The sequence below is a fragment of the Tetranychus urticae genome, chromosome 2, assembly GCF_039701765.1.
Source record: "Tetranychus urticae isolate SD_2017Ah chromosome 2, NJAU_TeUrti_SD_1.0, whole genome shotgun sequence".
Taxonomy (NCBI): Eukaryota; Metazoa; Arthropoda; class Arachnida; order Trombidiformes; family Tetranychidae; genus Tetranychus; species Tetranychus urticae.
This window is the reverse complement of record NC_142959.1, coordinates 10313894-10339271: the sequence shown is the minus strand read 5'-3', so window position 1 is coordinate 10339271 and position 25378 is coordinate 10313894. Positions and strand designations below refer to the sequence as shown.

Sequence of the window (25378 nt, the reverse complement as noted above, 5' to 3'; positions counted from 1 at the left end):
GATGAGGTGTGTTAAGATACATTATTGAATTGTTTCCAATAGACGGGAGACAAAATTCAACCAAATTAATCCAAATGATGATAGCAAAGAGTTGAAGTCATTATCAGTCAAATCACCAAATTTTGAGCAATTATTGAATCATTCATTCACAAAGGTTTGTTTAATATTCATTTGAGTTTGACTCTTTGATATTTTATGAGTTTGATGAAAATTATTATAAATTTAGTCACTGTTTCGATTTAGAACTGGATTGCAGAATTGAGTCGAGGTTTGAATGATTTTACCAGATGATTTCAAGGCAATCTTGAAGATTCAACTGTTTAAATTGTGGTTAGCTTCGTCATTTAGAAGCATCACTGATTATTGAATCTTGTTTTGATTCTGTTCGCAAAAAAGGTGTGTGTCTTGTTGCCATATAACGAACTGATTAACTGCTGGAGGTGTGGATCTGAAACTATATTAGATTCCTATTTGATTGTGATTCCCAGAGATTGATTTTTTCTAATCAATTTTGATTTTCAGATGAAATCATTGTGCAATATTGAGTATGTCATCGATGAAATATAAGCTATTTTCAGGATTGAAGAGTCCAATTGTTGATTATTTATACAAAGTTTCAAAACAGTCTATTTTTAGTGTGAACCTTCACAAATTAGAGCGAGAATTTGATTTGTTGATTAATTCTTGTTTTGTTTCTGTGATAATATTTCTTTAGCTTACTCGTTTGACTGACTTGCAGATGTAAGATGCTTGTCATTTACTCAGGTTGAGAAAGGAAAGAGCGAGAAATCGGTTCTAATTTAATTGAATTTAGTTTTTATTTGGTAAATTATGTAAAATATAAAAAACAATTTTAAAATTGAAATTTGTTGATTCAATCAAGTTCAATTAAAAATCAACAACTGATTAAGAGCATTATGCTGCCATCTGGCATAAATAATATTGAGTGGCTTAAGAGACTCGAGGGCATTTTGATTAATAAAAAAGAGAATCAAAACCTCAAGTTTTATATGTTAACTATTTTTAAAATAAACTGATCTTGTATTGTAAATTTACTTTAATGTTTGATGATTGCTGATTAAATAATCTACTTTAAACATGGTAAAACCTGACATGATTAAAACTTTCTGATGAAAGTCTTTTCGTATATTATTAGCTTGTGAAAGTGAGAATCTTTATTTTAAAATCCTTAACCATAAGCCTGACTTTGACTAATATTTTTGTCAAACCATTCAAACTGTTTAATCCTCTCAAAGTTCAGTTTGTCAAAGTATTCAATCTGTTCAACGTTTACAACCATGGAGAGCTGCAATCAAAGGGATCGAAGCAGAAGAGAAACAAATAGGAAACGTTGGATTCCCTAGTGTGAACTGTAAGTAAATAAGCATCACTAAATCGTGCCTATCACAAATACTATCATCTTGAAACAATCACTCGAACTCATGGATCAATCTCATCTCTTCGACTTTACAAGGCCTAAAAATGTCTCTTTACTTTTCCTCGTCTTTCCCTAATAATGCTGATGATAAGTAACTCACAGAACTCAGATAAAATTACAGATAAACAAAAAAAGAGATAGCGAATTTTTCCTTTTCTCCATCTCAGCCTTAATGTTTCATTTGTACTTTATTACTTCAGCTGTTATTAATATAATTAGATTTTCTATCATGACTGATGACTTTCAACAATTACAATTAATCCTCCAAACCCTAAACATTTACTTTAAATAGTTTTTAATATAATAGTGTAATTACAGGTAACATCATCTTTTGGTCTTCTGTTTTACAAGGTTATTACAAGGCACCCGTTACAAAGGTTTGTTTATTTTTTTCATGTGTTTTGTTTTTTTTTGCAATATAAACTAAATCATAAAACATATTTGAAATATTTGAAATAGATATGTATATGTATTATATTCATATGTGAAACACCTCAGATCACATTTTTAATGAAGCGGTTAGGAGAAGAAGTTGTCTTTGTAATTGTGTCTTTGAAATATCAATCTATGTTTGATATCTTTTAAGGGCATTTTTTCCACAATTTGCCAAGAAGGGTCGTCGATCATTTTGCGATATAAAGTCAATTTTTTCCTGTAATGCGTAACAAAATGGTCCGTCTTCTCATTAATCAGATTTCTAGATTGTTCCCTCAATTCTTGGTCTTCCTTCTCGGTCGCCTCCTTTGCCAGCTTTAACCCTTCCTTGAAGTATCGTCTGATTTTCTTCTCTAATTTTCTTAGACTACGAGCAACATTTCTTTTCGTTATGAATGCAGTTCTTCTCTTTTCGTCCTCAACATCTGAATCAATATCCATTGGTACAATATTTAAATCATCATCCACATTGATATCTCTAGGCTTAACGGTTTCGTAAAGCAACCTACATTAAGAAAAAAGAACCGTTGACAAAAATGTTCTTAAAGGAAATATTAACAAAATATCTTACCTTGATTTAACTCTTGGATCATGTCTGGTTATTGTAATTTTCAGTGTATGATGGGGATGAAAAGAATTTGAATTCATAATTGAACCGAAAAAAGGTCGAAATACTGTAGATGCACTTAAAAATAAGGTAAAACTGATGTTATGGGTCAGAAAAAAAGCTATCTATTGACGACACATGGCTTTGCAGCTAGCCACACATTTATCATATCCAATCGAGTCATATCTTAAGCTATTGGTCATACTACGGATACATTTATCACATTTTTTAAATTTATTTACAATAATTTATTGTTAGTTTATTTGTTCCAAACCACTAACTTTTCATGAATTCAGTTTGAACCCAAGCTTCATTTTTCAGATGTTTTTTGTCCAGAGTAACTTGTGATGAATTTTTAATTCAAACTGCATAAATTTATTTATTTTCTTACTACTTTGTAGATTGTAATTGAATAATACGATGAATTCCCAGGATGCCTCTCAAATTGTGACTGAATCCACTGCAAGTCGTCATTTCATTGAAGGAGTTATTGGATTTATTGCTGGTTCATTAGGAGGATCAGCTAGTGTTTTTGTTGGCCAGCCTTTGGATACTGTAAAAGTCAAATTGCAAACATTCCCTCATCTTTACAATAACGGTTTACAATGTTTCAAGAAAACACTAAAAAATGAAGGTTTTTTTCGAGGTCTCTACGCCGGAACATTCCCTGCTTTGGCAGCCAATATTGCTGAAAATTCAGTTCTTTTCTGTGCTCATGGTTTTTGTCAAAAAGGTGTTACATATTTGTCTGGAAATGAAGGTGCACCAAAACCATTAGAAAACGCAATTGCTGGATTTTTCGCTGCTTTTTTCTCTTCATTCACTCTCTGTCCGACTGAACTTATAAAATGTCGTTTACAATCTCTAAAGGAAACTGGTCAAAGTGGTAAAGTGTGAGTTAAAAGAGTCACTAATATCAATTAAACCTATTTCACTGGTTTTATCATTCATTCAAACAGCACTGCTTTCGGGATGACTCGTCAAATACTCAAAGATGAAGGTCTAATTGGGATGTTCAGAGGTTTAACACCGACCTTCGCCCGAGAAATGCCTGGTTATTTCTTTTTCTTTGGTGGCTATGAATTTTCCAGACATTTGCTTACAGATGGTAAACCAGAGACTGCAGGTTAGTTTGATAAATCAACGTTGATTGAATCATCTGATGTTAATTGATTTTATTTCTCATCCAGGACTCCTAACAACAGTCACTGCTGGCGGATTCGGTGGATTATGTCTTTGGACATCAATATTTCCCTTTGATGTTGCCAAATCTCGCATGCAGATTGAACCTACCGACGAATCGATGTCCAAAGTCATGATAAGAATTTATCGCACAAATGGACTCAGAGCGTTATATAAAGGATTAGGTCCAACATTGCTCAGAACTTTCCCTGCTACAGGTGCTTTATTCGTTGCTGTTGAATATTCAAAAAGCTTTATGTCTTCCGGTGCTCATAGTATTGGATGGTTATAATTTATAGCTTATAAATTAATATTTGTTATATGCCAAGTTTGCATGTAAAGTTTGTTTTTAATACATGGTATAATTTCTTGGAGCAATCATTGAGCTACAATTGTAATTATTTATTTAAAAAATATATTTTTTAAAACTTGCGGCATTTTTCTACACCATGTCTCTATGGAAACATGATTCAACTTGAATTAACAATTTGTTTTAAACAAAAACTTGTTCAATTTGTGAGCTTTTTCAACTTATAAATTATCTTGAAGATTATGAACTTATATTGAATCGTTTGTCAGCTCTAAAAATATGGAAAATTTAACTTGGGCTAGTACAAGTTTAACCTGTGTTGAATTTCCAAGAGGTAAGCTGTGCATTTGTAACATTCGGATTTTTTTTGCTTTAACCAATTTCTTATTGTTTCATCTAAAATTCTAGGAGATCAATTTGGACATTTGCTTGCCTACTTAAGCCTAATCCCTATAGCGGTTCTTGTATCTTACGTTGTTCTAGTTTTACACAACCGGGATCTACCAACGGTAATTTCGTTGAGACTTCCATTTACATCAAATACATAACTTTTGTTTTTGTTTTTATTTTAGATATGTGTTTTTTTAGGACAAATGCTAAATGAGGTGATGAATGTTGTAGCTAAGCGTATGTTGAAACACCCAAGGCCAGAAAATCCACATCACCTTGTTGGAAGTGCAAATAAATATGGAATGCCTTCTCAACACAGTCAATGCATGGGTTTCTTCACAGCTTATTGTTGTTTATATCTAATTTTCAAAGCTAGTCATAAAAACCTATTAACCAGAGGGCTATTGATAATTTTATTAATTTCAAGTCTTATCGCCGTTCTTTATTCAAGGTAAGAAGAAAGATTGTTATATTGTAAAAATCTAAGCATCTCAAACATAAATATTGTTACGAATCTAATTCGGTTTTTGTCTTCTGCAGAGTATATCTTCTTTATCATTTTACATCACAATGTATTGCTGGTGCAATGATTGGATCTTTATTTGGTTATTTTTGGTTTAGACTAACTTGGGATTTTTTCGCCCAGTACTTTGATAAAATAACAACTTGGTAAGATATTTACGGTTTTTAAATGCACTTGTTTCTAATCTATTTTTTCAACCTCATTTCATTTACACAGGAAAATTTCTCGTTTTCTTGGTTTGAACACGTGGAAACTTAGTGGTGGAAAGAAGAAGCTCAAATAGAGTTTATTGCTCTTTATTTTGTATATTTATTAAATTTCCAATGGCAATTTATTCAACAAGAGCTATTTGACGATAGTTATTTATCACATAAATATTATTCATTATAAGTGTAATGCTTCGTTTTGGATGGACTTTCCCTTAGTGATGATTGATTATATGTTTATCACAACATACACGAAAAATTAAAACATTAAACTGCTATTTTCGCATTTTTTCATTCAATTTTTAAATTGTTACTTCGATCCAATTAATGTAATACACGACATTAAAAATTCTGTGGAACACCTCAATTTCTGTATTCCATGTTTTCTTTGAGTTACAAGAAGTATTTTTTAATTTCAATCCTGGAAAGAGGATAAACATTGTTAATTTAGTTTATGATAATTTGTTTGATTAAATCGTGTTTACATAGAGACACAATGAGCTGCAGTCAAATAAATATTAGGTCTAATCAGGTTTGATACGATGTGGAGTGTTTTGATATCTTATTGTTGAATTTATTTCAAAAGGGAGTGACAATATTCATCCAAATTAAGTAGCTGAAATATTGCAATGTTAAGATAGTGAATGATTGTTTGTACGATTTTAAGTTTGTTGTGTCTCGAGAGATCAAAGAATAAATGTCGGCCAAGAGAACTTCTTCTCCTCTGTTGATAAATAAAAATATCATCAGTTATTTGCAATATTACGACCTTAAAGTACGATATTGAATAAGCGAACACTTACAGACAAACACTTCGTTCTTGATCGCTATCATAAGTGTGATCATAAATGCTAACTATTAGTTATTAGCTTCATAGACAGGACCATTAATACCGATCTTCCAAGTAGGCAAGACTCTGGACTGATCAGGAATTATGCCATCACCAATGATTTGGTTTCCTTGAATATTAAATAGTTCGAGTGACCATAAAGATCCATCTAACTGATTAGTCGATAGCCTTGTTCCCCGTTTAATCATAAACGCTAATCCAATGGGGTAATGAGCATTGTCAACTTTGTAAACCAGACTAGGATCAGTTGATGTGTTAGTTAAGCCATTTTCATTCCAAGCAGATATGAAGTTAACTTTGGCATCGGAATAGTGAAGCAAAGGCAATAACTGTCCCATAAAGGGTAAGAAGTCTGGAGCAAGCACAACTGAATCATCAACTATTATCAACTGATGAGCATAACGATAGAATCTTTCAACATGATCGAGAATAGTATTGAGATATTGACTATTATCCATTTTAGTTTGAAATACCTCGAAACTAAAAACCTTAATTAACTGATTGATTGAAGGATGGCAATTGGCTTTTATAGCGACCATTACTTTGTTTGGCTTTAGCTCGGGTTGACGTAAAATTGTCTCTAAAAGTAAAGCGCAATATTGATTATCACAGCGGCTATTAACAACTAAAAGCGGAGTTTGCAAGATTTCAGTACTAATTGGTAGTGGATGATATATTTTAGATGTTACCAAAGGATCATTGACTAAGTTATCTGAATATAAACATGAAAAATGAGTTAATTTCAATGATTTGCAGTTAACTTACACTGGTTTGTTGCTAAAAAGACACAATAAACACTTTAATTGTAACATTGATGCACAAAGTGACACAAATGGACAAAAAGAAGCCATAAATTAATTTCTTTTGAATTTAGACTCAATTTGTTTGTAGGGACATAAAAGCTGAGTCCATCAGTGCTTTTAAAAAGTTTCTCTGGCTAATAGTTCTCGAGAAAATCGCGTTCAAAGTTCAGACTTCGATCGCGTTTTGTTCAATTATGGATCAAGATAATATTGTGAAACTCATTTCCTTGATGTAAATTTTGATGATCTAACAGAAGGTGCACTTAATTTGCGAAATAACGTTTTCTTTTTTTCTAAAACTTCGATTATTCGATTTCCAGCCTTTAGATTTTCAGCATTTTTTAAACCTTCTTTATTCTGTGACCGTATGTGATAGAGAGCTGAAACTTATTATCCGTGGATAAAGAACATGGGCACACATCGTGGGTCGATCACTTTTTTCAATATATCAACAGTTCTCTTGGTTTTGGACATTGGCCTCAAAATTTTGAACATCAATATTTCGAGAATGAAAGCACTTACAATCACCATTCTTTGACCAGATATTAGGTGCTATTACAGACTATAATATAGTGGAATTTCAGATGCTTCAAGATACTGCAAAAAAAGTTATAGCCTTTTGGTACTGTTAATGGTAATGGTAAATTGTTATCGCAAATACAATGATATGCTCGTTATTAAATGAATTGGCTCAGGTTTTTTCAGTATTTATTCATATTATATTATAGTCCATAATAGCACCTAATATCTGGTCAAAGAATGGTGATTGTAAGTGCTATCATTCTCGAAATATTGATGTTCAAAATTTTGAGGCCAATGTCCAAAATTAAGAGAACTGTTGATATATTGAAAAAAGTGATCGACCCACCATGTGTGCCCATGCTTTTTATCCACGGATAATAAGTTTCAGCTCTCTATCACATTCGGTCACAGAATAAAGTAGGTTTAAAAACATCTGAAAATCTGAAGTCTTAAAATCGAATAATCGAGCTTTTAGAGAAAAAGAAAACGTTATTTCACAAAATATCTGCACCTTCTGTTAGATCATCAAAATTTACATCAGGAAACTGAGTTTCATCATATTATCTTTATCCATAATTGAACAAAACGCGATCGAAGTCTGAACTTTGAACGCGATTTTCTCGAGAACTATTAGCCAGAGAAACTTTTTAAAAGCACTGATAAACTCAACTTTATGCCACTAAAAGCCATCAGAGTCTAAATTCAGAAGAAATTAATTTATGGCTTCTTTTTGTCCATTTGTGTCACTTTGTGCATCAATGTTACAATTAAAGTGTTTATTGTGCCTTTTTAGCAACAAACCAGTGTAAGTTAACTGCAAATCATTGAAATTAACTCATTTTTCATGTTTATATTCAGATAACTTAGTCAATGATCCTTTGGTAACATCTAAAATATATCATCCACTACCAATTAGTACTGAAATCTTGCAAACTCCGCTTTTAGTTGTTAATAGCCGCTGTGATAATCAATATTGCGCTTTACTTTTAGAGACAATTTTATGTCAACCCGAGCTTAAGCCAAACAAAGTAATGGTCGCTATAAAAGCCATTTGCCATCCTTCAATCAATCAGTTATCATCAATCAATTAATGGTCCTGTCTATGAAGCGCATAGTGATTACGATCAGACTTATGATTGCGATCAAGGAAGAAGTGTTTGCTTATTCAATATCGTACTCTAGTAATGTAATATTATATATTATATGTGGTCTTGTTATGAACATAGAATAAGAAGTTCTCTTGACCGACATTTATTCTTTGATTTCTCGAGACAATTACATTCTCAAGACCACAACCTTAATCAACGAAAGTGACAAATTCAAATCGCTTGAAGATTGGGAAGCAAGTGCTAAGAACCAAACTAAACCAAAGTAAGTCTATTGACTCAATAATGGGCAAACTAATGTATTTAAATTGTCAAAATATGGAAAGCTGCCAAAGATATTGCTTTCATTTTGGAATCGTTCATTGTTCATTCCAATTCAATATTCCTACTCTAGGCAGAGTTGTAAGGTAATTAGATTGGCAAAGGATTAAGGGCAACAAAGTTAGAGTTAAGAGTTGAGACTTTGAGTGATTTGTAAATGCATAAAAAACCAGCCCTTTGTTGAAACTTATGGATAATAATAATTTATATAGTAAATAGTAGATTTTTTCCTAAAACGCATTAAACTGAATAAGCGTCTGATGATCTACCAGAAAATTCCCTTATTCTGACTAATTATATTTTCTTTTTCTGTAAAACTTCGATTCTACGATTTTCAGTTAAACCTTCTTATTCTGTGACAGTATGTGATAGAGAGCTAAAACGCATTATCCGTCGATAAAAATCGTTGACACAATAATGCAACGCTGGAACTTTTTTTGTGAGATCTTTAAGAATTTAATATTTGGATATATTATAACCCATAATGAAATCTAATGTTTAGTCGATGAATAATGATTGTAGTTAATGTCATTCTCGAAATATTGAAGCTCAAAGTTTTAAGGCCAATGGCCAAAATCAAGAGAACTGTTGTTGGATTGAGAAAAAAATCCAATCCATGATGTGAACCAACAATTTTTATGGACAAAATGATAAGTTTCAGCGGTCTAACTCTTACGGGTACAGAATGCTATCAGTTTAACTCAAAATTGAACTGATTTGTTTTACAGAAAAAGAAAAGTTTTATTTCACAAAATAAGCAAATTTAATGGTTGATAATCAAAAGTTACATAGCTAAAATGAGTTTCATAAAATAATCTGCTTCCATAATTGAATAAAAGGCGATCGAAGTTTCAAATTTGAACGCTATTAGCTCGATAAATAACGATCAGAGAAACTTCCGAATCGCACAAATGGATTCAGTTTCTATCCCCTAAAAACCAATCGAGTCTAAATTCAAAAGAAATTAATTTATAGCCTCTTTTCGTCCATTTGTGGCAATTTGTGCATAAAGGTAACAACTAATGTGTTTATTGTGTCTTTTTAGCAACAACCCGTCCCAGATACAGCACTTTGAAAGCACGCTTCAATGGCACAGTGCTATTGTATAATAATAATAAACAAATCATACTCGTAATACCCGTAATGTCCATGTAATACAAGTCATAAAACACTTTCTGTAAAGATTTTATTGAGAATGACAAAAATATTTTTACAGTTGAACAATTAAAATAGTCAACAGTGTTTAAGAAACAAATTTTTGTGCAAAACCTTTACCCTTTATTTCATTATTTAAAGAATAGATCAAGTAAAGTTTACCAGAATCTGGTTCACTTTCTGAATAACATGATGTAACGTAAATTTTGTTTAGTTGAGGTCCACCAAAGGTTAACGAAGTAACTTTGGAAGCAGGAACATTAATTGATAATTCAACTTTTGCTGTTCTTGAATTGATCTTGACCAATCGACCTCCACCATAAAGAGCAGTCCAAATGAAATTGTTAGCATCAACAACCAAACCATCAGGATATTCATTTGACTTGAAATCAGTGTGATTTTTAAAATCAATGAAAACTCTTTTATTTGATAAGGTTCCATTTATATGATCATAATCAAACACATATATTTTCTGTTCCTGTGAATCATTGAAATAAAATAGTTCTCCATCAACAGACCAATCCATACCATTGGGAAGGGTAAAACCATCAGCCAACTTCTTCAGCTGATTACCCTCAAGACGATAGATGGATCCTTTGCCTTTAACAATTCCTTCAAATTGATTCGATTCAACAACTGACCCTACGATTAGTCGACCTCGAGAATCACATTTTCCATCATTAAATCTCTCTTTGCCATCTACATGTTGAGGTAATGAGGTCAATATCTGAGCATCACGAGTTTTCCAATTGTATTTGGCCAATTTGTCGTCTAAATTTACAAGGAAACTTTGACTGTCATTAGCATATGGAATGATAAGGGAAACTAATCTGGTGCCGAGAGCATGAACATCTCTTGGTTCGTCATTTAATGATGAACGAATTATGGTTCCCTTGAAAGCATCAACATAATAAATGGAATCACTTGTTGATTCATAAAATGGTCCTTCGCCCAAATCACAAACATACTGAGAGGCAATTGACACGGAGTAATTATCACTGTTTGCCATTGGTGTTAGATTTGGACTGATTAATTAACTTAAAGGTATGATAGAGTTTTTACAGGTTTAAGGGATATGTTACAAGTACCATACATTCATTTGTGCTGTGTGACTTTATATTGTAAGGATCTGGAATTTTAAGTATTATTTGAAAGTACGAATTGCCAGTCTAAATCTAAAATCCCTTTTTATTTAATTATTCTAAGAAACTGACGGTCTGATGAGGCCTGGTAACTGATCTTAGGATCAAGAAATACTAAAAAGTTAAGAAGTAAATAATAAAATCTGTCAAATCGTTATGCATTGAAGTTAAATTTATGTGAGAAGAAATAAGAAGAAACTAAGAGGTCACGTAAGCCAGGTCTACAAAGGTCAGACCTAGGCAACGGTATAAAAAGAGAAAAGAGAGAAAGAGAAGTCAGTCCTGACCCAATAGAGGTCTTGGCTCGTCGTAACTAAGTAACTTGTAACTTGTGGTGAACTAAACTTTGTATTGAAATTAAGTATTGAAATAAAACATGTGAAGAATTATCGTCAACATAAAAGTTCCATTTCAATTTAACTCAATTTACTATCTCACCCAGTCCCTCAGTCCTTTAAAGACTCATCTTAAACCAACGTCATAAGTCTGACAGTAATGTCACCATCTCATCATTTATCCTCACCAATTTCCCACCTTACAATTATGGAGGTTCCACCGAGAGGTCTTTTTAGACCTCTATCCACTTAGAACTCGTGCTTTATAAGTGAGGACACTGATTTGACTGCATCATCATGACTTATTACATTATGATCATTTGGAAATCAAAGTTATCTCATCATTTACTGCTTTGAAATTGAAGCCAGGTCTGACGTTGGTCTCATACTTCGATTTAACTTGAAATTATCCTCATCCTGACTACGTGAAATTTCATCGACTTTAATGCTTTATGTGTCTTATAAAAAGAACATTCAATTTAAGTTCATTTTCAACTACCTTTTTATTCAACTTCAACTTTATTATTCAACCTGTTTATTAACAACTCTAATGATCACCCATATCCATCGCCATCACATTCGTATCCATTGTAGTTATCAACCTTTTTCAACTTAACACTGCGCAAGTTCAACAAACAAAGGTAAAACTTTGGCCTGACAAAACTTTTCCCTTTTCATGACAGAATCTTTTTTCAATTGATTCTATTTCTGAATATTTCAATGGTGAATTCCTTTAATTCATTAGATAGCATAAATACAATTTCAGATTATCACCTTGAACAACTTTGCATTCTTACGCCTGAAGAAATAATGGCCTTGCGTACTACAGTCCCAATTCTAAAACCCCCAAAACTAGTTCCTTTCGATGGACAAATCTCAGTCCAAGTATTGAAATTCATAGATAATTTTACTGAATTCGCAAGTTTTTATGATTGGTCTAATGAAGAAAAAGTTAAGAAAGTTGTCAACTATTTAGAAGACACTGCTAAGGCTTGGTTTAAACAAGAAATAAAATCGAGACTTGAAGAGAATAAAATTACTTGGCCTGCATTTGTTGAGGAATTAAAAAGTACCTTTTTACCTACTTCATATGAGGATTTTCTTTTTGAACAGTTAAACAGTCGCAAGCAACAGCCTAATGAGCCCGTAATAAAATTTATTATTGATGTTAAAGATATTTGCATAAAATTTAATGAAAAAATGGAAAAAAAAGAGATATTGAAATACCTTTTTAAGGGTGTTAAACAAAATTTGAAATCGGCTCTTTATACTGCAAAGCCTGAGACTGTTGCTGAATTCCGCGAACATGCGAAAAATCTGGAGAAAGGAAACCCTACTAATTCTGATAGTGAATTTTTAGAATTAAAAGAAATAATTTATAAATTATACACCGAGCAACAAAATAGCGAGTTCAATCAACTAAAAGTATATCAGAATTCCTATCCTAATGAGTCCCATGATTATTCTAATTGTCCTCATGATAGGTCTGACTATAACTATAACCCACCTTATGATAGGTCTGACAATCATTTTCATGGTAGGTCTGACAATGCTAATGGTCCAAGTTACCATAGGTCTGACAACTATCACAATCAAACTTATCATAGGTCTGACAACTATACTATTCAGCCTTCTCATAGGTCTGACAACTGTCTCAATCAGACTTACCGTAGGTCTGACAATAAAACTCCAAACAGATCAAACCAAGTTTACCCAAGAACTTCTTCCAGTACCCAACCAAACCATACTTCGTTCAACACACAACCCATCCAATCGCACCCTAAGCACCAACTCCCGTCAGACCAAGTTTCAAATTATCAAGCCCAATGTTTACCAGAGGATATAAACTACATTGATAAGATCCACTTGGACTGGAATAACATGAACATTAATGACCAAGCCAGCAAAAAGGAAACGGTTAAGTCTGGTAGATTCATGATTAATAAATCTGAATTCAATTATGTTAACCATGTATATTATGATAATAATGAATTATATCGCTAGATTTTTCTAACCTTGATAATACTAATCAACCATTTGATAATAATCAAGTTAATTGCGAACAAGTAATGTATAAAAATTATAATTGTCCTCAAAACAAATGTGAAACGATGAGCTCAGGCCTCACTTTTCGCAGGACTGACAAGAGTAAACTGAACATGCGCAAGAGGAATGAATTTTAGCTTGTAACTTAAGATACATATTGGTCTGACAGTACACGATATAATTCAACATTATAATTAATTAATAATCTATTAACACCATATATAATCTTTTATACTCTATAATTTAATCTCAAAAATGCAAAAAAAATTCGTATTGTAATCATGCCTGAAATCTTGTAGATTGCATAAGGTCTATTTAATCACATTGTACTCAATAACAAACAGGATTTAAAAATCTAAATTTCACTAGTGAACTGTAAAATAACGCAAGTGAAAGTACGGAAATAAGCATATGAATTGAATCTGAAATAAATGAATAAATAAATAAATTGTCATGCCAGTTGTGCCTAAGCAAAAGAGTAAAGAATAATGTCAAAAAAACGAGAAGAATCAAATTCAAAGCTGATGAATTCACGTAGTGTATGAACGAAGAAACTAAATTTTATTTCACACAAAGAAGCTATGAAAATGAACATGAATGGATAAAAAAATAATTCAGCCGAAAGAGGCTTCGGCTTTAACAAGTTGGGGAAGATGTAAGGATCTGGAATTTTAAGTATTATTTGAAAGTACGAATTGCCAGTCTAAATCTAAAATCCCTTTTTATTTAATTATTCTAAGAAACTGACGGTCTGATGAGGCCTGGTAACTGATCTTAGGATCAAGAAATACTAAAAAGTTAAGAAGTAAATAATAAAATCTGTCAAATCGTTATGCATTGAAGTTAAATTTATGTGAGAAGAAATAAGAAGAAACTAAGAGGTCACGTAAGCCAGGTCTACAAAGGTCAGACCTAGGCAACGGTATAAAAAGAGAAAAGAGAGAAAGAGAAGTCAGTCCTGACCCAATAGAGGTCTTGGCTCGTCGTAACTAAGTAACTTGTAACTTGTGGTGAACTAAACTTTGTATTGAAATTAAGTATTGAAATAAAACATGTGAAGAATTATCGTCAACATAAAAGTTCCATTTCAATTTAACTCAATTTACTATCTCACCCAGTCCCTCAGTCCTTTAAAGACTCATCTTAAACCAACGTCATAAGTCTGACAGTAATGTCACCATCTCATCATTTATCCTCACCAATTTCCCACCTTACAATATACATGTATTAATAGTACATGTGACTCAAGGTAATTTATAGACAGTGTTACATATTATCTCTGTCAACACGCGTACTTGAATCCCTACATATTACATACTACAATACATACGTACCGAGTCACAATGCAGAGTCTGCATTGCAGACTCGGGAAAATTCAAAGAGTACGTGAGGGAATCAGACGGGTGTATGAGGGTTAGATGCTAAACTCGCAATGAGTTTTTCGGCATACATATTAATTTGGTCATTAAGCATCGGTCTCTAAAGGGATAATGTAGTAACTAACCAAGTATTAATAATAATATTATAATAACACTCATATTGCTATCGATGTTGAGATGAAATGCACTCAGAAACGTACATTTGAAAATAGTTCATTTATCTCACCCTAATTTCCTCTCAGACCTCACCAGTAAAGCCACTTCTGCTAACGTAAGAAATAGTTATCAAGGTATTAAGTTGAAGTCAATTTTAATCAATGATTAAATATCAAAATTAGAGGCATGAACCACCAGCAGGATCAAGTTGTCCCACTTAGATCTAGAAGATAGCTCTGAATGAGGAAGAACAGAGTTTGAGCATTTTAATTACATTTTATTTATCAGAGGTCGATTTCTTAATTAAACCCAGATTAATAAAAATAGTTGCATTTCATGCTGCTTAAAATTTGCTTTTATTGAAAAGATTTTCTTAGAACTGAGAACCACTAAATATCCTTTACGAATTCACTTCCAAGATTAATGACCTTTTGTTCGGCCATTATTTTTCAACTCGACTTGTGTCGTTTACTGATTACAAATATAATACTTTTGATGCAATACTGATGATCTAAATATACAAAACATTCAGGAATCATCACTTCATCCTCATATTTGAACCATAGATTAGCATGAATTGTAAAACGTTTTTGTTGAACATTCGAGCTCTCTTTCATTTGACTTTTGAATGACATTTTAAAATGATTTTTCCTTGTGCCAAAAAACTATTCTGAACAAGAACGAGATAGAAAATTTTGCTCAAAATAACCAAGTGATCTTGAACTTGAACTCTGTTTGTGGCTTATCATTTCGCATAAGTTTATCGTTAAAACATCAGGCTTGCAACATCAATGGTTCACGAGTTATGATGTGAAGGATGAAAAACGCCCAAAGTTGATCACTTTCGTAATATTTTTGGTTAGGGTTCCTTTAAAGTGTAGATTCAAACTTTTGTACATTGTACGTTGTACAACCTCTAACAATGCACAATCGTATTTCAATTATGAATACTTTTTTCGTTGACATCATTTCAACAGTTTTTCTCGAATCTTTTTTAATTAATCTAACTTTTTGTATTTCGGAAAATTAGTATTTCTAGTTTTTTAGATTTTTTAGTTAAAAAATATGATTCAATCTCAGGATATCACCCAAAGTATAACTGCATCAAGTTTTGCTGTTCATCGCCATTTCATTGAAGGAGTTGTTGGATTTATTGCTGGTTCATTAGGAGGATCAGCTAGTGTTTTTGTTGGCCAGCCTTTGGATACTGTGAAAGTCAAATTGCAAACATTCCCTCATCTTTACAATAACGGCTTACAATGTTTCAAGAAAACACTTAAAACGGAAGGTTTTTTTCGAGGCCTCTACGCCGGAACATTCCCAGCTTTGGCAGCCAATATTGCTGAAAATTCAGTTCTTTTCTGTGCTCACGGTTTTTGTCAAAAAGGTGTTACATATTTGTCTGGAAATGAAGGTGCACCAAAACCACTAGAAAACGCAATTGCTGGATTTTTCGCTGCTTTTTTCTCTTCATTCACTCTCTGTCCGACTGAACTTATAAAATGTCGTTTACAATCTTTAAAGGAAACTGGTCAAAGTGGTAAAGTGTGAGTTAAAAAGTCGCTAAAATCAAACCTATTTTAAACCTGTTTCACTGGTTTTTATCATTCATTCCAATAGCACTGCTTTCGGGATGACTCGTCAAATATTGAAAGATGAAGGTCTAATCGGAATGTTCAGAGGTTTAACACCGACCTTTGCCAGAGAAATGCCTGGTTGTTTCTTTTTCTTTGGTGGCTATGAATTTTCTAGGCATTATTTTACCAGTGGTGAACCAGAGACTGCAGGTTCGATTTATTGAATCATCTGGCAATCAATGTGAAATATATTTAATTTCATTTTTTATTCAGGGCTTCTTACGACAGTCATTGCCGGAGGAATCGGTGGAGTATGTTTCTGGATACCAACCTTTCCCTTTGATGTTGCCAAATCTCGCATGCAGATTGAACCTACAGACGAATCGATGCTCAAAGTCATGATAAGAATTAATCGCACAAATGGTTTCAGAGCGTTATATAAAGGTTTAGGACCAGCTTTGCTCAGTTCGTTTTCTTCTAATGCTGCTTTATTTGTTACTTTTGAATATTCAAAAAGCTTTATGTCTTCTGGCGCTCAAAGTATTGGATGGTTTTAAATACACTGTTTAATACACAATTTAATACACTGCTTTATACATAATATGGTATAATAACTTTTGTGTTCACATGCTCAAAATTTACCTTTCTGTCTCGAACTAAAACAGATCAAGATTAAGCCAATCTTCCTGATTGTGAATTATACATGAATTATCTGAATAGAGAAGGCAATCAGCAATGAAGTCTTTTCTAATCACAATTTATACCATCTAATTTAAGTGAAGGTGACTTTAAGTGAAGTCATCAAATTACTCAATACTTGCACCTACTCTTCAAGCTATTTTTCCAATTAAATATTACATAAATGGGCAGATAATACTGTTGGTGGTGTGTTTTCAATAGCTTATTGAAGGGCAACCAAGTATATTGTCATCATATCACTATCAAGCATGATAATATAGTCATTCAATTTAATTCATGACATCAAAATAAATACTTAAACTTAATATTTTGCTTTTTTATCTTTGTTTAGTTTGTATGAGAGCTATCCCTCAGAGCCATATTTAAATACCAGTATCAATTAAGATATCAAGTCATTTTTGCTTGAACTGTTCATTTAATAAAGTCTCTCTGTTCCAGAATTCAATATCAATAATGGTTAAGCAAAGTCTAATTTTTGTCAAGCCCGGCGAGTTGCGTCTCGATGAATACCATAAAGATGATGAACCATCCGAAACAGGTAATGTTGTAATGTTATGTTTGTCTGGAGACCATTTAGATTAAAAGCTTGTGTCAAATTTCGTCGATAAGAATATTCAAAACCAAAGCTCAAGCCTCGACAATCGATGGATTTCATTAAGTGATTACTAATCCGAATTTGTATTTTTGTTCATTTAGAGGTATTGATTGATGTAGCTGCTTGTGGTATTTGTGGCAGTGATCTTCATTGGCATCTCGAGGGTAATATTGGTCCATGGTACGCAAGGAAGGAAGCCAGTATGGGACATGAAGCGAGTGGAACGGTCATCAAGGTTGGATCCAAAGTAACTCATCTTAAACCTGGGGATAGAGTTTGTTGTGAACCCTGTGAACCATGTTGGACCTGTGATCTGTGTAGAATCGGATCAAACAATTTATGTCACGCTGCTGATTCTACTTGTGCTGGAGCAGATAAAACTGGCTTTTTCCGAACAACCAATGTTTGGCCTGCTATTTTGTGTCACAAGTAAGTCATTCGAAGAGTTAATCAGCTTGAATCACTGATTGCAAATCATTTTAAAATTTTGTTTCCTCTGTTTGTATTGATCTGCAGATTGCCTGATAACATGACTCTTAAAGAGGGTGCTCTTGTAGAGCCATTTGCCTGTTGTATCTGGGCAATTAGACGAGCTAAACTTGAAGGAAACGAAAAAATCTTAATCACTGGAAGTGGTCCAATCGGTATAATATGTTTGATGATAGTTAAAGCATTTGGAGCCAGCAAAGTTTGCATAACTGACTTGAACGAGGAACGATTATCGGCCTCCAAAAATTTTGGAGCTGATTATACTCTATTGGTTGATAGCAAACAAACACCACAACAGATTGCAGAGAAAGTTAACCAAATAATGGGTGGACCACCTGATGTTGCCATTGATTGTACTGGTGTCGGTTCATGTATCAATACAGGTATAATTGGAGTGCGACGAGGTGGCAAAGTTTTGTTACAAGGATTGGGATCAAAAGGAGTTAATGTTGATTTAAGTACCGCATCACTTCGACAAGTTGATTTATTAGGAGTTGCTAGATATAATAACACGTAAGTTGAATTAAAAATACAGTAAATTCACATTTGTTTTGACCAAAAATCAGAGCCATCTATTGGTATCAGAGCTCTAGCCCTAGGATAATTTAAATATTACCGTGTTTCCGCGCATTCTAGCACCGGGCTTAATAATGAAAATTTTCACTTTGCAAGTCATGTTGACACTCATAATTTAGCTCTGTGTCTTAAAAATGATTAAAAAAAGCAAGAATCGATAACAAAAAGATATGTATCCAATGTAATAAAAACCAGTTTTAAGTTCATTTTTAAGCCACAGTGCTAAATTATGAGTGTCAACAGAGCTTAAAAGTGAACTCACTCATTAACAAGCTCGGTGCTAGAATGCGCGGAAACACGGTACTTTCGTCTATTGGCAATATAATAGTAGACAGTTTTTTTTTGTCAAAATAAGTGTGAATTAACTGTAACTCGTAACATCACTTTCAGTTTACTTAATTTAATTTCTTGTACTCGTTGAACAGATTCCCAGCTGCTATTGATCTTATTTCCAGTGGAAGGGTTAATGCCAAGGGTTTGGTTAGTCACATAGTCTCATTGGATGACTACCAACAAGCCTTCGATCTGCTCAAGAAGGGAAAAGGAATGAAAATATTACTTGCACCAAAAGTAGATATAATTCAATGATCTTCGATGATCCTGATGCCGAAATTGAAACCGTCAACATTACACAGCACAATGGTTTCAACAGGTTAAATCATCAATGTAGAAAAATGAAGCAAAAAAATCAAAATAAAAAGTTTTCAGCTGGATAGCAAATTTTATAAAAAACTATATGAACCCAATTGGTTCAATCCTTTTAATCAGAAATTTTAAAGCTTAAATAAACCATATATATAAATTGCTATTACATTATAAATTGTTGATTACATATTGATTGTATATTAAATTTATAAAGCTAGTCATATTGACCAAATGACTGTTATTTTTTGCATTTCAATTTTAACGCCGTTCATTATTCAAGATAAAAAAATCAATTGCAAAAAACGTTTGACAATAAATATTGTATGAATTGAGCTTTTACTGAGCGATGATCACATGAGGACCACAACAATACTTGAAAAATGTAAGCAATACATTGAAATTTCGCCATTTTCCGCTCAACTTTCATCTGATATATCTTTGCATTGTTACTTTGATCCAATTGAGGTAATGTATGACATTAGTAAATACAGTCGGTCGGACACCACAATTCTCGGGTCCCCATGAAACTATACCAAACAGGACATCTTTATTACTTTTGGATCCTCTCCTTAAAATCAGCGGACCTCCAGAATCACCAAAACAACTCGCTACTCCATTACCACCTGCACAAATCATACCCTGACGATAAGACATCCCATGATAAAATTTACACTCAATGTCACTATGGATAATGAGATTAGCTTTTCTCAATAATCTAGATCCATAATTGTTACCCCAACCAATGACTGTTAGACGACTCGGTAAATAGCCATAATATCGTTGGTTAATTAATTTTATCGAGGGCAGAGCAATTGTGGTTAAACCCAATTTAGATACAGGAATATGGTCAACCAGAAAGAGTAAGGCTAAATCATTTAAATGTCCAATTTCATTATAATTGTAGTGGATAACTGCCTCTGATACTTGGTGGAAATGTTTCTGTGAACCAGATTTTCCTTGGGTTACCAGAAGTAAATTTTTAATTTTAATCCTGGAAAAGAGGAGAGAAACAATGAACATTCAGTTTATGATAATTTGGTTTATCATGTTTACCTGGAGATACAATGAGCTGCAGTCAAAACAATATTAGATTTAATCAAGGAACCAGCACAGTAATGTTTATATCCAGTTGTCGTTGCTCGTTGAAGGGAAACCAAATATGAGAAGTCGATTAAAGCAGCAGTTGATCCACCAACAATCCGATCGTAAGTCAATCCCTGCCTGGTTGAAGTATTGTTCAATAGCTCTGTAAATGAGCTTGAAGTAAATTGAAACACTGAGTTGATAAAAAACATGATTGTTAGTTTGAAGATGAACAAACTCATGGTTAAAGTAAACTTTACATTGAAAATTTGGACTGATTTTAACTGAAGTTTTCTCATTAATAAATGGTTTTGTCAAAACAAATGAACTTACATTGAATCCGTGATTTAATCTGTAATCTCAATTTTAAATCTCACAGTTCTGGTCACTGATCTCTTGTTTTCTTTCATCATGGACAAAACGGTCAATCATTTTAGACAACCAAATGATTGTCAAGATAATAGTCTACGTGACAATATACTGATTGTCCAATTTCTCAATCAGCTAATTCCGTTAACACAATAGACTCGAGTAGCGCCCGTAGCTTATGACCTCTCACTTGATTCCTGGTACAGCCTTACTTGTAATTGATTTAACTGGAAATGATATAATTTAATAAAAAAGGCCAATTTCAATTCGATTATCAGATTAACAAAAAATGACTCCGAGTTTTCAAGGATCACATCTAGATCTGAAAAAAGAGTAGAAAGAATGATAAGAAAGTGAAAATTAGAAATCAAATTGAGTTAATAGTTAATAGAAATAAATTAGTAAAAATTACCTGACACTTGTTTGGTCCCAAATTGAATATAACAAAATAGAGGAATAGTGTTTGCTTTAATCAAAACAACTAAACAGGTATTTAAACTTTTTTCAGATCAAAGTCACCTTCACTTACCTTTTTTTCCTTCTTTAACATTCACTTCATTTTTAACCACAATTTTAAGCAAGTTCAGATGTTAGCTAAAAAATTATTAAAATAAAAAATAAGAAATAAATTTTCTGTCATAATTCCAAGTTTATTTGAAGCAAACATTTGGGTAAAGACACAGTGATCAAGGAGTGGTGCCAAAAAATCTGACTTTCGAGTTAAGAGTTGGAACTTTGTAAGTTTGTAGTCCCATAAAAACTGAGTCCATTAGTGGCATTAAAAATTTTCTCCGATCGACATTCATCGAGAAAATCGAGGTCAAAGTGCAAACTTCGATCGCCTTTTTTTCAATTATTGGACAAGATTTTTTCATGAAACTAATTTTTCTGAGGTAACTTTTGATGGCTCAACAGAAAATGTGATTATTTTGAAAAATAAAATTCTCTGTGTCTGTGATCACAGATCACTTCGATTTTCGGTTAAACCTCCGCCATTCCGTGACCATAATAGCTAGAGATCTGAAACGCATTATTTGTCGATGAAAGTTGTCAATACATATCGTCGATCGCAAACTTTTTTCAATTTATCAACAGTTCTCTTGATTTTGGCCATTGGCCTGAAAACTTTGAACCGCGATATCTCGCGACTGGTAGTACCCACAGTCACCATTTTTTATCTAATCAATAGCTTTTAACATGGACTAAAATATATGACTACTTATTATTTCACAAATTGAGCCGATTCTCATTTATAAATGAATATCTTCTTAACGCGTTCTATGGTTTGTGATTGAATAATCATTCACATTATTAAACGAACAATGAAATCTGACAAAACAAAGAATTCAATGCTATAATCATTGACATTGCAAATCATGAAAAAAGCTATTGATTAGATAAAAAATGGTGACTGTGGGTACTACCAGTCGCGAGATATCGAGGTTCAAAGTTTTCAGGCCAATGGCCAAAATCAAGAGAACTGTTGATAAATTGAAAAAAGTTTGCGATCGACGATATGTATTGACAACTTTCGTCGACAAATAATGCGTTTCAGATCTCTAGCTATTATGGTCACGGAATGGCGGAGGTTTAACCGAAAATCGAAGTGATCTGTGATCACAGACACAGAGAATTTTATTTTTCAAAATAATCACATTTTCTGTTGAGCCATCAAAAGTTACCTCAGAAAAATTAGTTTCATGAAAAAATCTTGTCCAATAATTGAAAAAAAGGCGATCGAAGTTTGCACTTTGACCTCGATTTTCTCGATGAATGTCGATCGGAGAAAATTTTTAATGCCACTAATGGACTCAGTTTTTATGGGACTACAAACTTACAAAGTTCCAACTCTTAACTCGAAAGTCAGATTTTTTGGCACCACTCCTTTATCTTCTTAGGCCTCAGCTGTTGAGCTAAAAACATTGACTTTCATGACTGACATAACCTAAAACAACCCAATTGAACCCGATTCAACCTAAACTTATCTACAACTTAAACTTGAACCAATTAAATCATATTCCAATATATTGAGCCAATTCTCATAGATTTTCTGGTTTCTTACCTTAATTGATGGATTCTTGTCTTTCCACTCCATTGATTCATATGTGTTACCAAAATGCGTTAGTCTTAATAATTGTTATTTTGACAATAATCTTTGGGTTTGATAACAAGATGGGATGATAATCTGATCAGATTAAAGATACTATTCCAGAGATAAATCACATTTCTGAAGTACTTTTCTTAATTACGCCAAATAATCAATCAACCAATAATCTTTCGATGCATTGTAAGTCTAGCTTGAGCAATTGAAATTTTATCATCTACAAAGGGATTCCTCCTCCTTCAACTCGTTTGCTTCTTCTCTGATTCTTCCACCATTATCGCTTTAAACCATTAGACTCTCTTCATTTTCGTCATCATTTTCGTCATTGTCTTCTTTCTCAACTCTTTGGTTCTCCTTTCATGAGATTCGTTAATAATAATAATGAGAAGCACGTTTTCGTTTCAAGGTTGCTCGTTGACCTCAATGTGAATTGGCTCACTGTTTAATTTGATTTGACAAGAAATCAGGTATGAACAGTGAGTGTTCACTAATCATCTCAGTTAACTATTTAGTTGTTTCATTTAGTCAAACATTAACTAAAAACAGTGTTCAATAAAGATCGTCACTGTTTTCCCAAGGACGCTTATCTAAAGGCCAGATATTGACAGAAATCTTGTTTTCTTGCTTCAATTGGTGATCATGTAATAAGCTTTTTTTCTCATCATGTAACACCAAATAACAGATTTTCTTCCACCTCATCTTTCCTCGGTGAACCCTTTTCCAGTCCCCTCACTATTCTCCTCCTTCTCCTCCAATTTTTGCCTCTCTAATCAACATTAATACCACTGCATTTGATTAACCACTCAATCAGATTTTCTTCATTGCATCCTTCTCCAAAGATAACTGAATATCACGAGGGCAACTGTAAAAGAGATTGAGAGAGAAAAAAATATTAGGCTAAATATATAATAAGTTTTGGGTTGGTAGAGAAGTTGTTTGTTGTATGCTTGCCGTTGATTGTTTTTCCTAGTAATATGTTGATGTTTTTTAGGTGAAACCAGTGTGTTAAATGATTGAAACCAGTTGAATAAATTATTTAAATATGACACTGAAGATTAACATGTTAGTCTGTTGTGTCAATGTTCCCATAATCCATTGATTTGGCACTGTTGCCACAAAAAAATGAACATGCAAGTTAAACATGTAACAGCCAACATGTTTTCAATGGGATAAATGGTTTATGGTGGTGAAAACTTATACTGCAAACAATATCACAAGAATAATGGTGATGACGAAGATGATAATGATGTGGATGGCGATGACGATGACGGTGATGATGATGACGAAAAAGAGAGAGAAGAGGAACGAGAAATAGAGAAGATAATAATTTTAGGTTGAGCAATGATAAAACATTTGTAATCTGGTTGGAAAAATACATAAAGACAATTAGAGATAACAAACCGTTGGTATAATCAGAATGACTTTTTTTTGTTGATTAAACACGATGGTTTGAAAGTATCTCTCATTGCCCCCTCTAGCAACTGTAAAATCTGTTAATTAAGGCTAATGAATGCTTAATCAGTAAAACAATAGTTCAAATTGGTCTGGTGATTGAATGACTCTAGACCAAAGAGTAAGGTAATAAGAGGTGTCACGAGAACCTCTCAAATTAAGGTTGAGATTTAATTCTCCAGTTCACTCTCAGAAGGCGCTTTTAGTGAAATTTATACAAAAAAATGAAAACAAACATTAATCAAACCTTAATCAAATCTTATCAAATAGTTGGACAAATCAATGAGCTTTTAATTTCCAGTGCCATCTGAGAGTGACCGAATTAATTAAATCTCAACTTGAAAGATTTAACATCTTCATGCTCTCTCTTGTTACCTTACTCTTTGCTCTAGACAATGCAGCATTTGTTAAAGGTGATTCTACACTAAAGATATCCAATCAGCATTCCTTTTGTTTGAGCCGATAATTCAAGATGACACGATAAACTGGCCATTATCAGGGAAAAGAAAGAAAGAGATAAAGATAGAAAAAGTTCCTAATGTCCACCAAAAGGCCAAACTGGTCAGTGTTGATTGATTAAAGGGTGTGAAAAGATGAGTACAGCAGCATGGGCTGGAAGAGGTAACCTCAATAAGGCTACGTATTTCACTTTCTACGACATTATGGTAGAGAGAGAGAGATGAAGAGAGGAAAATATTTGATCGTTTTCTTTATAAACACCACTTTCCTCTTTATCTTTCAACATTCTTGAAGTTTGCTAGCCTTTTTATCATCATGTTGTGTGATGTTGGTGTTGCTTGAGGGAAACTAAGAACGAGTAAACAAGAAAAAACAGAAAGAAAATGGTTTATTTTTCGTCACAAGAGGGAAAACGTAACAAGGG

The 25378-nt window shown here is 33.0% G+C and overlaps 7 protein-coding genes across 7 annotated transcripts; 4 read left to right on the top strand and 3 right to left on the bottom strand.

The window, feature by feature from the left end:
- Positions 1 to 977: 977 nt before the first annotated feature.
- On the top strand, positions 978 to 4040 carry LOC107360027 (mitochondrial ornithine transporter 1). Its single transcript, XM_015926643.3, has 5 exons — positions 978 to 1372; positions 1757 to 1815; positions 2882 to 3373; positions 3440 to 3606; positions 3671 to 4040. Exons 3-5 carry the CDS (start codon positions 2901 to 2903, stop codon positions 3952 to 3954), a joined length of 924 nt encoding a protein of 307 aa, XP_015782129.2. The 5' UTR covers positions 978 to 1372; positions 1757 to 1815; positions 2882 to 2900; the 3' UTR covers positions 3955 to 4040.
- LOC107360029 (uncharacterized) lies at positions 1717 to 2668 on the bottom strand. The gene is made up of 2 exons (XM_015926647.3): positions 2445 to 2668; positions 1717 to 2378 (listed from the first exon to the last, which is right to left on the bottom strand). Exons 1-2 carry the CDS (start codon positions 2519 to 2521, stop codon positions 1958 to 1960), a joined length of 498 nt encoding a protein of 165 aa, XP_015782133.1. The 5' UTR covers positions 2522 to 2668; the 3' UTR covers positions 1717 to 1957.
- A 122-nt stretch (positions 4041 to 4162) lies between the features above and the next one.
- Positions 4163 to 5369, top strand: LOC107360028 (dolichyldiphosphatase 1). The gene is made up of 5 exons (XM_089267456.1): positions 4163 to 4306; positions 4381 to 4481; positions 4545 to 4813; positions 4903 to 5031; positions 5102 to 5369. The coding sequence occupies exons 1-5, from the start codon at positions 4252 to 4254 to the stop codon at positions 5166 to 5168; spliced, it is 621 nt and encodes a 206-aa protein (XP_089123582.1). The 5' UTR covers positions 4163 to 4251; the 3' UTR covers positions 5169 to 5369.
- A 4492-nt stretch (positions 5370 to 9861) lies between these two features.
- LOC107359388 (regucalcin-like) lies at positions 9862 to 10924 on the bottom strand. The gene has a single exon (XM_015925873.3). The coding sequence runs from the start codon at positions 10855 to 10857 to the stop codon at positions 9937 to 9939; it is 921 nt and encodes a 306-aa protein (XP_015781359.2). The 5' UTR covers positions 10858 to 10924; the 3' UTR covers positions 9862 to 9936.
- A 4835-nt stretch (positions 10925 to 15759) lies between these two features.
- On the top strand, positions 15760 to 17487 carry LOC107359594 (mitochondrial ornithine transporter 1-like). The gene is made up of 3 exons (XM_015926101.3): positions 15760 to 16453; positions 16527 to 16693; positions 16757 to 17487. The coding sequence occupies exons 1-3, from the start codon at positions 15972 to 15974 to the stop codon at positions 17038 to 17040; spliced, it is 933 nt and encodes a 310-aa protein (XP_015781587.2). The 5' UTR covers positions 15760 to 15971; the 3' UTR covers positions 17041 to 17487.
- A 94-nt stretch (positions 17488 to 17581) lies between these two features.
- On the top strand, positions 17582 to 19743 carry LOC107359592 (sorbitol dehydrogenase). The gene is made up of 4 exons (XM_015926100.3): positions 17582 to 17720; positions 17879 to 18206; positions 18294 to 18779; positions 19268 to 19743. The coding sequence occupies exons 1-4, from the start codon at positions 17636 to 17638 to the stop codon at positions 19428 to 19430; spliced, it is 1062 nt and encodes a 353-aa protein (XP_015781586.2). The 5' UTR covers positions 17582 to 17635; the 3' UTR covers positions 19431 to 19743.
- On the bottom strand, positions 19563 to 21002 carry LOC107359387 (chymotrypsin-like elastase family member 2A). The gene is made up of 4 exons (XM_089267388.1): positions 20988 to 21002; positions 20904 to 20922; positions 20541 to 20763; positions 19563 to 20478 (listed from the first exon to the last, which is right to left on the bottom strand). Exons 1-4 carry the CDS (start codon positions 21000 to 21002, stop codon positions 19911 to 19913), a joined length of 825 nt encoding a protein of 274 aa, XP_089123514.1. The 3' UTR covers positions 19563 to 19910.
- Between the last annotated feature and the right edge of the window lie 4376 nt (positions 21003 to 25378).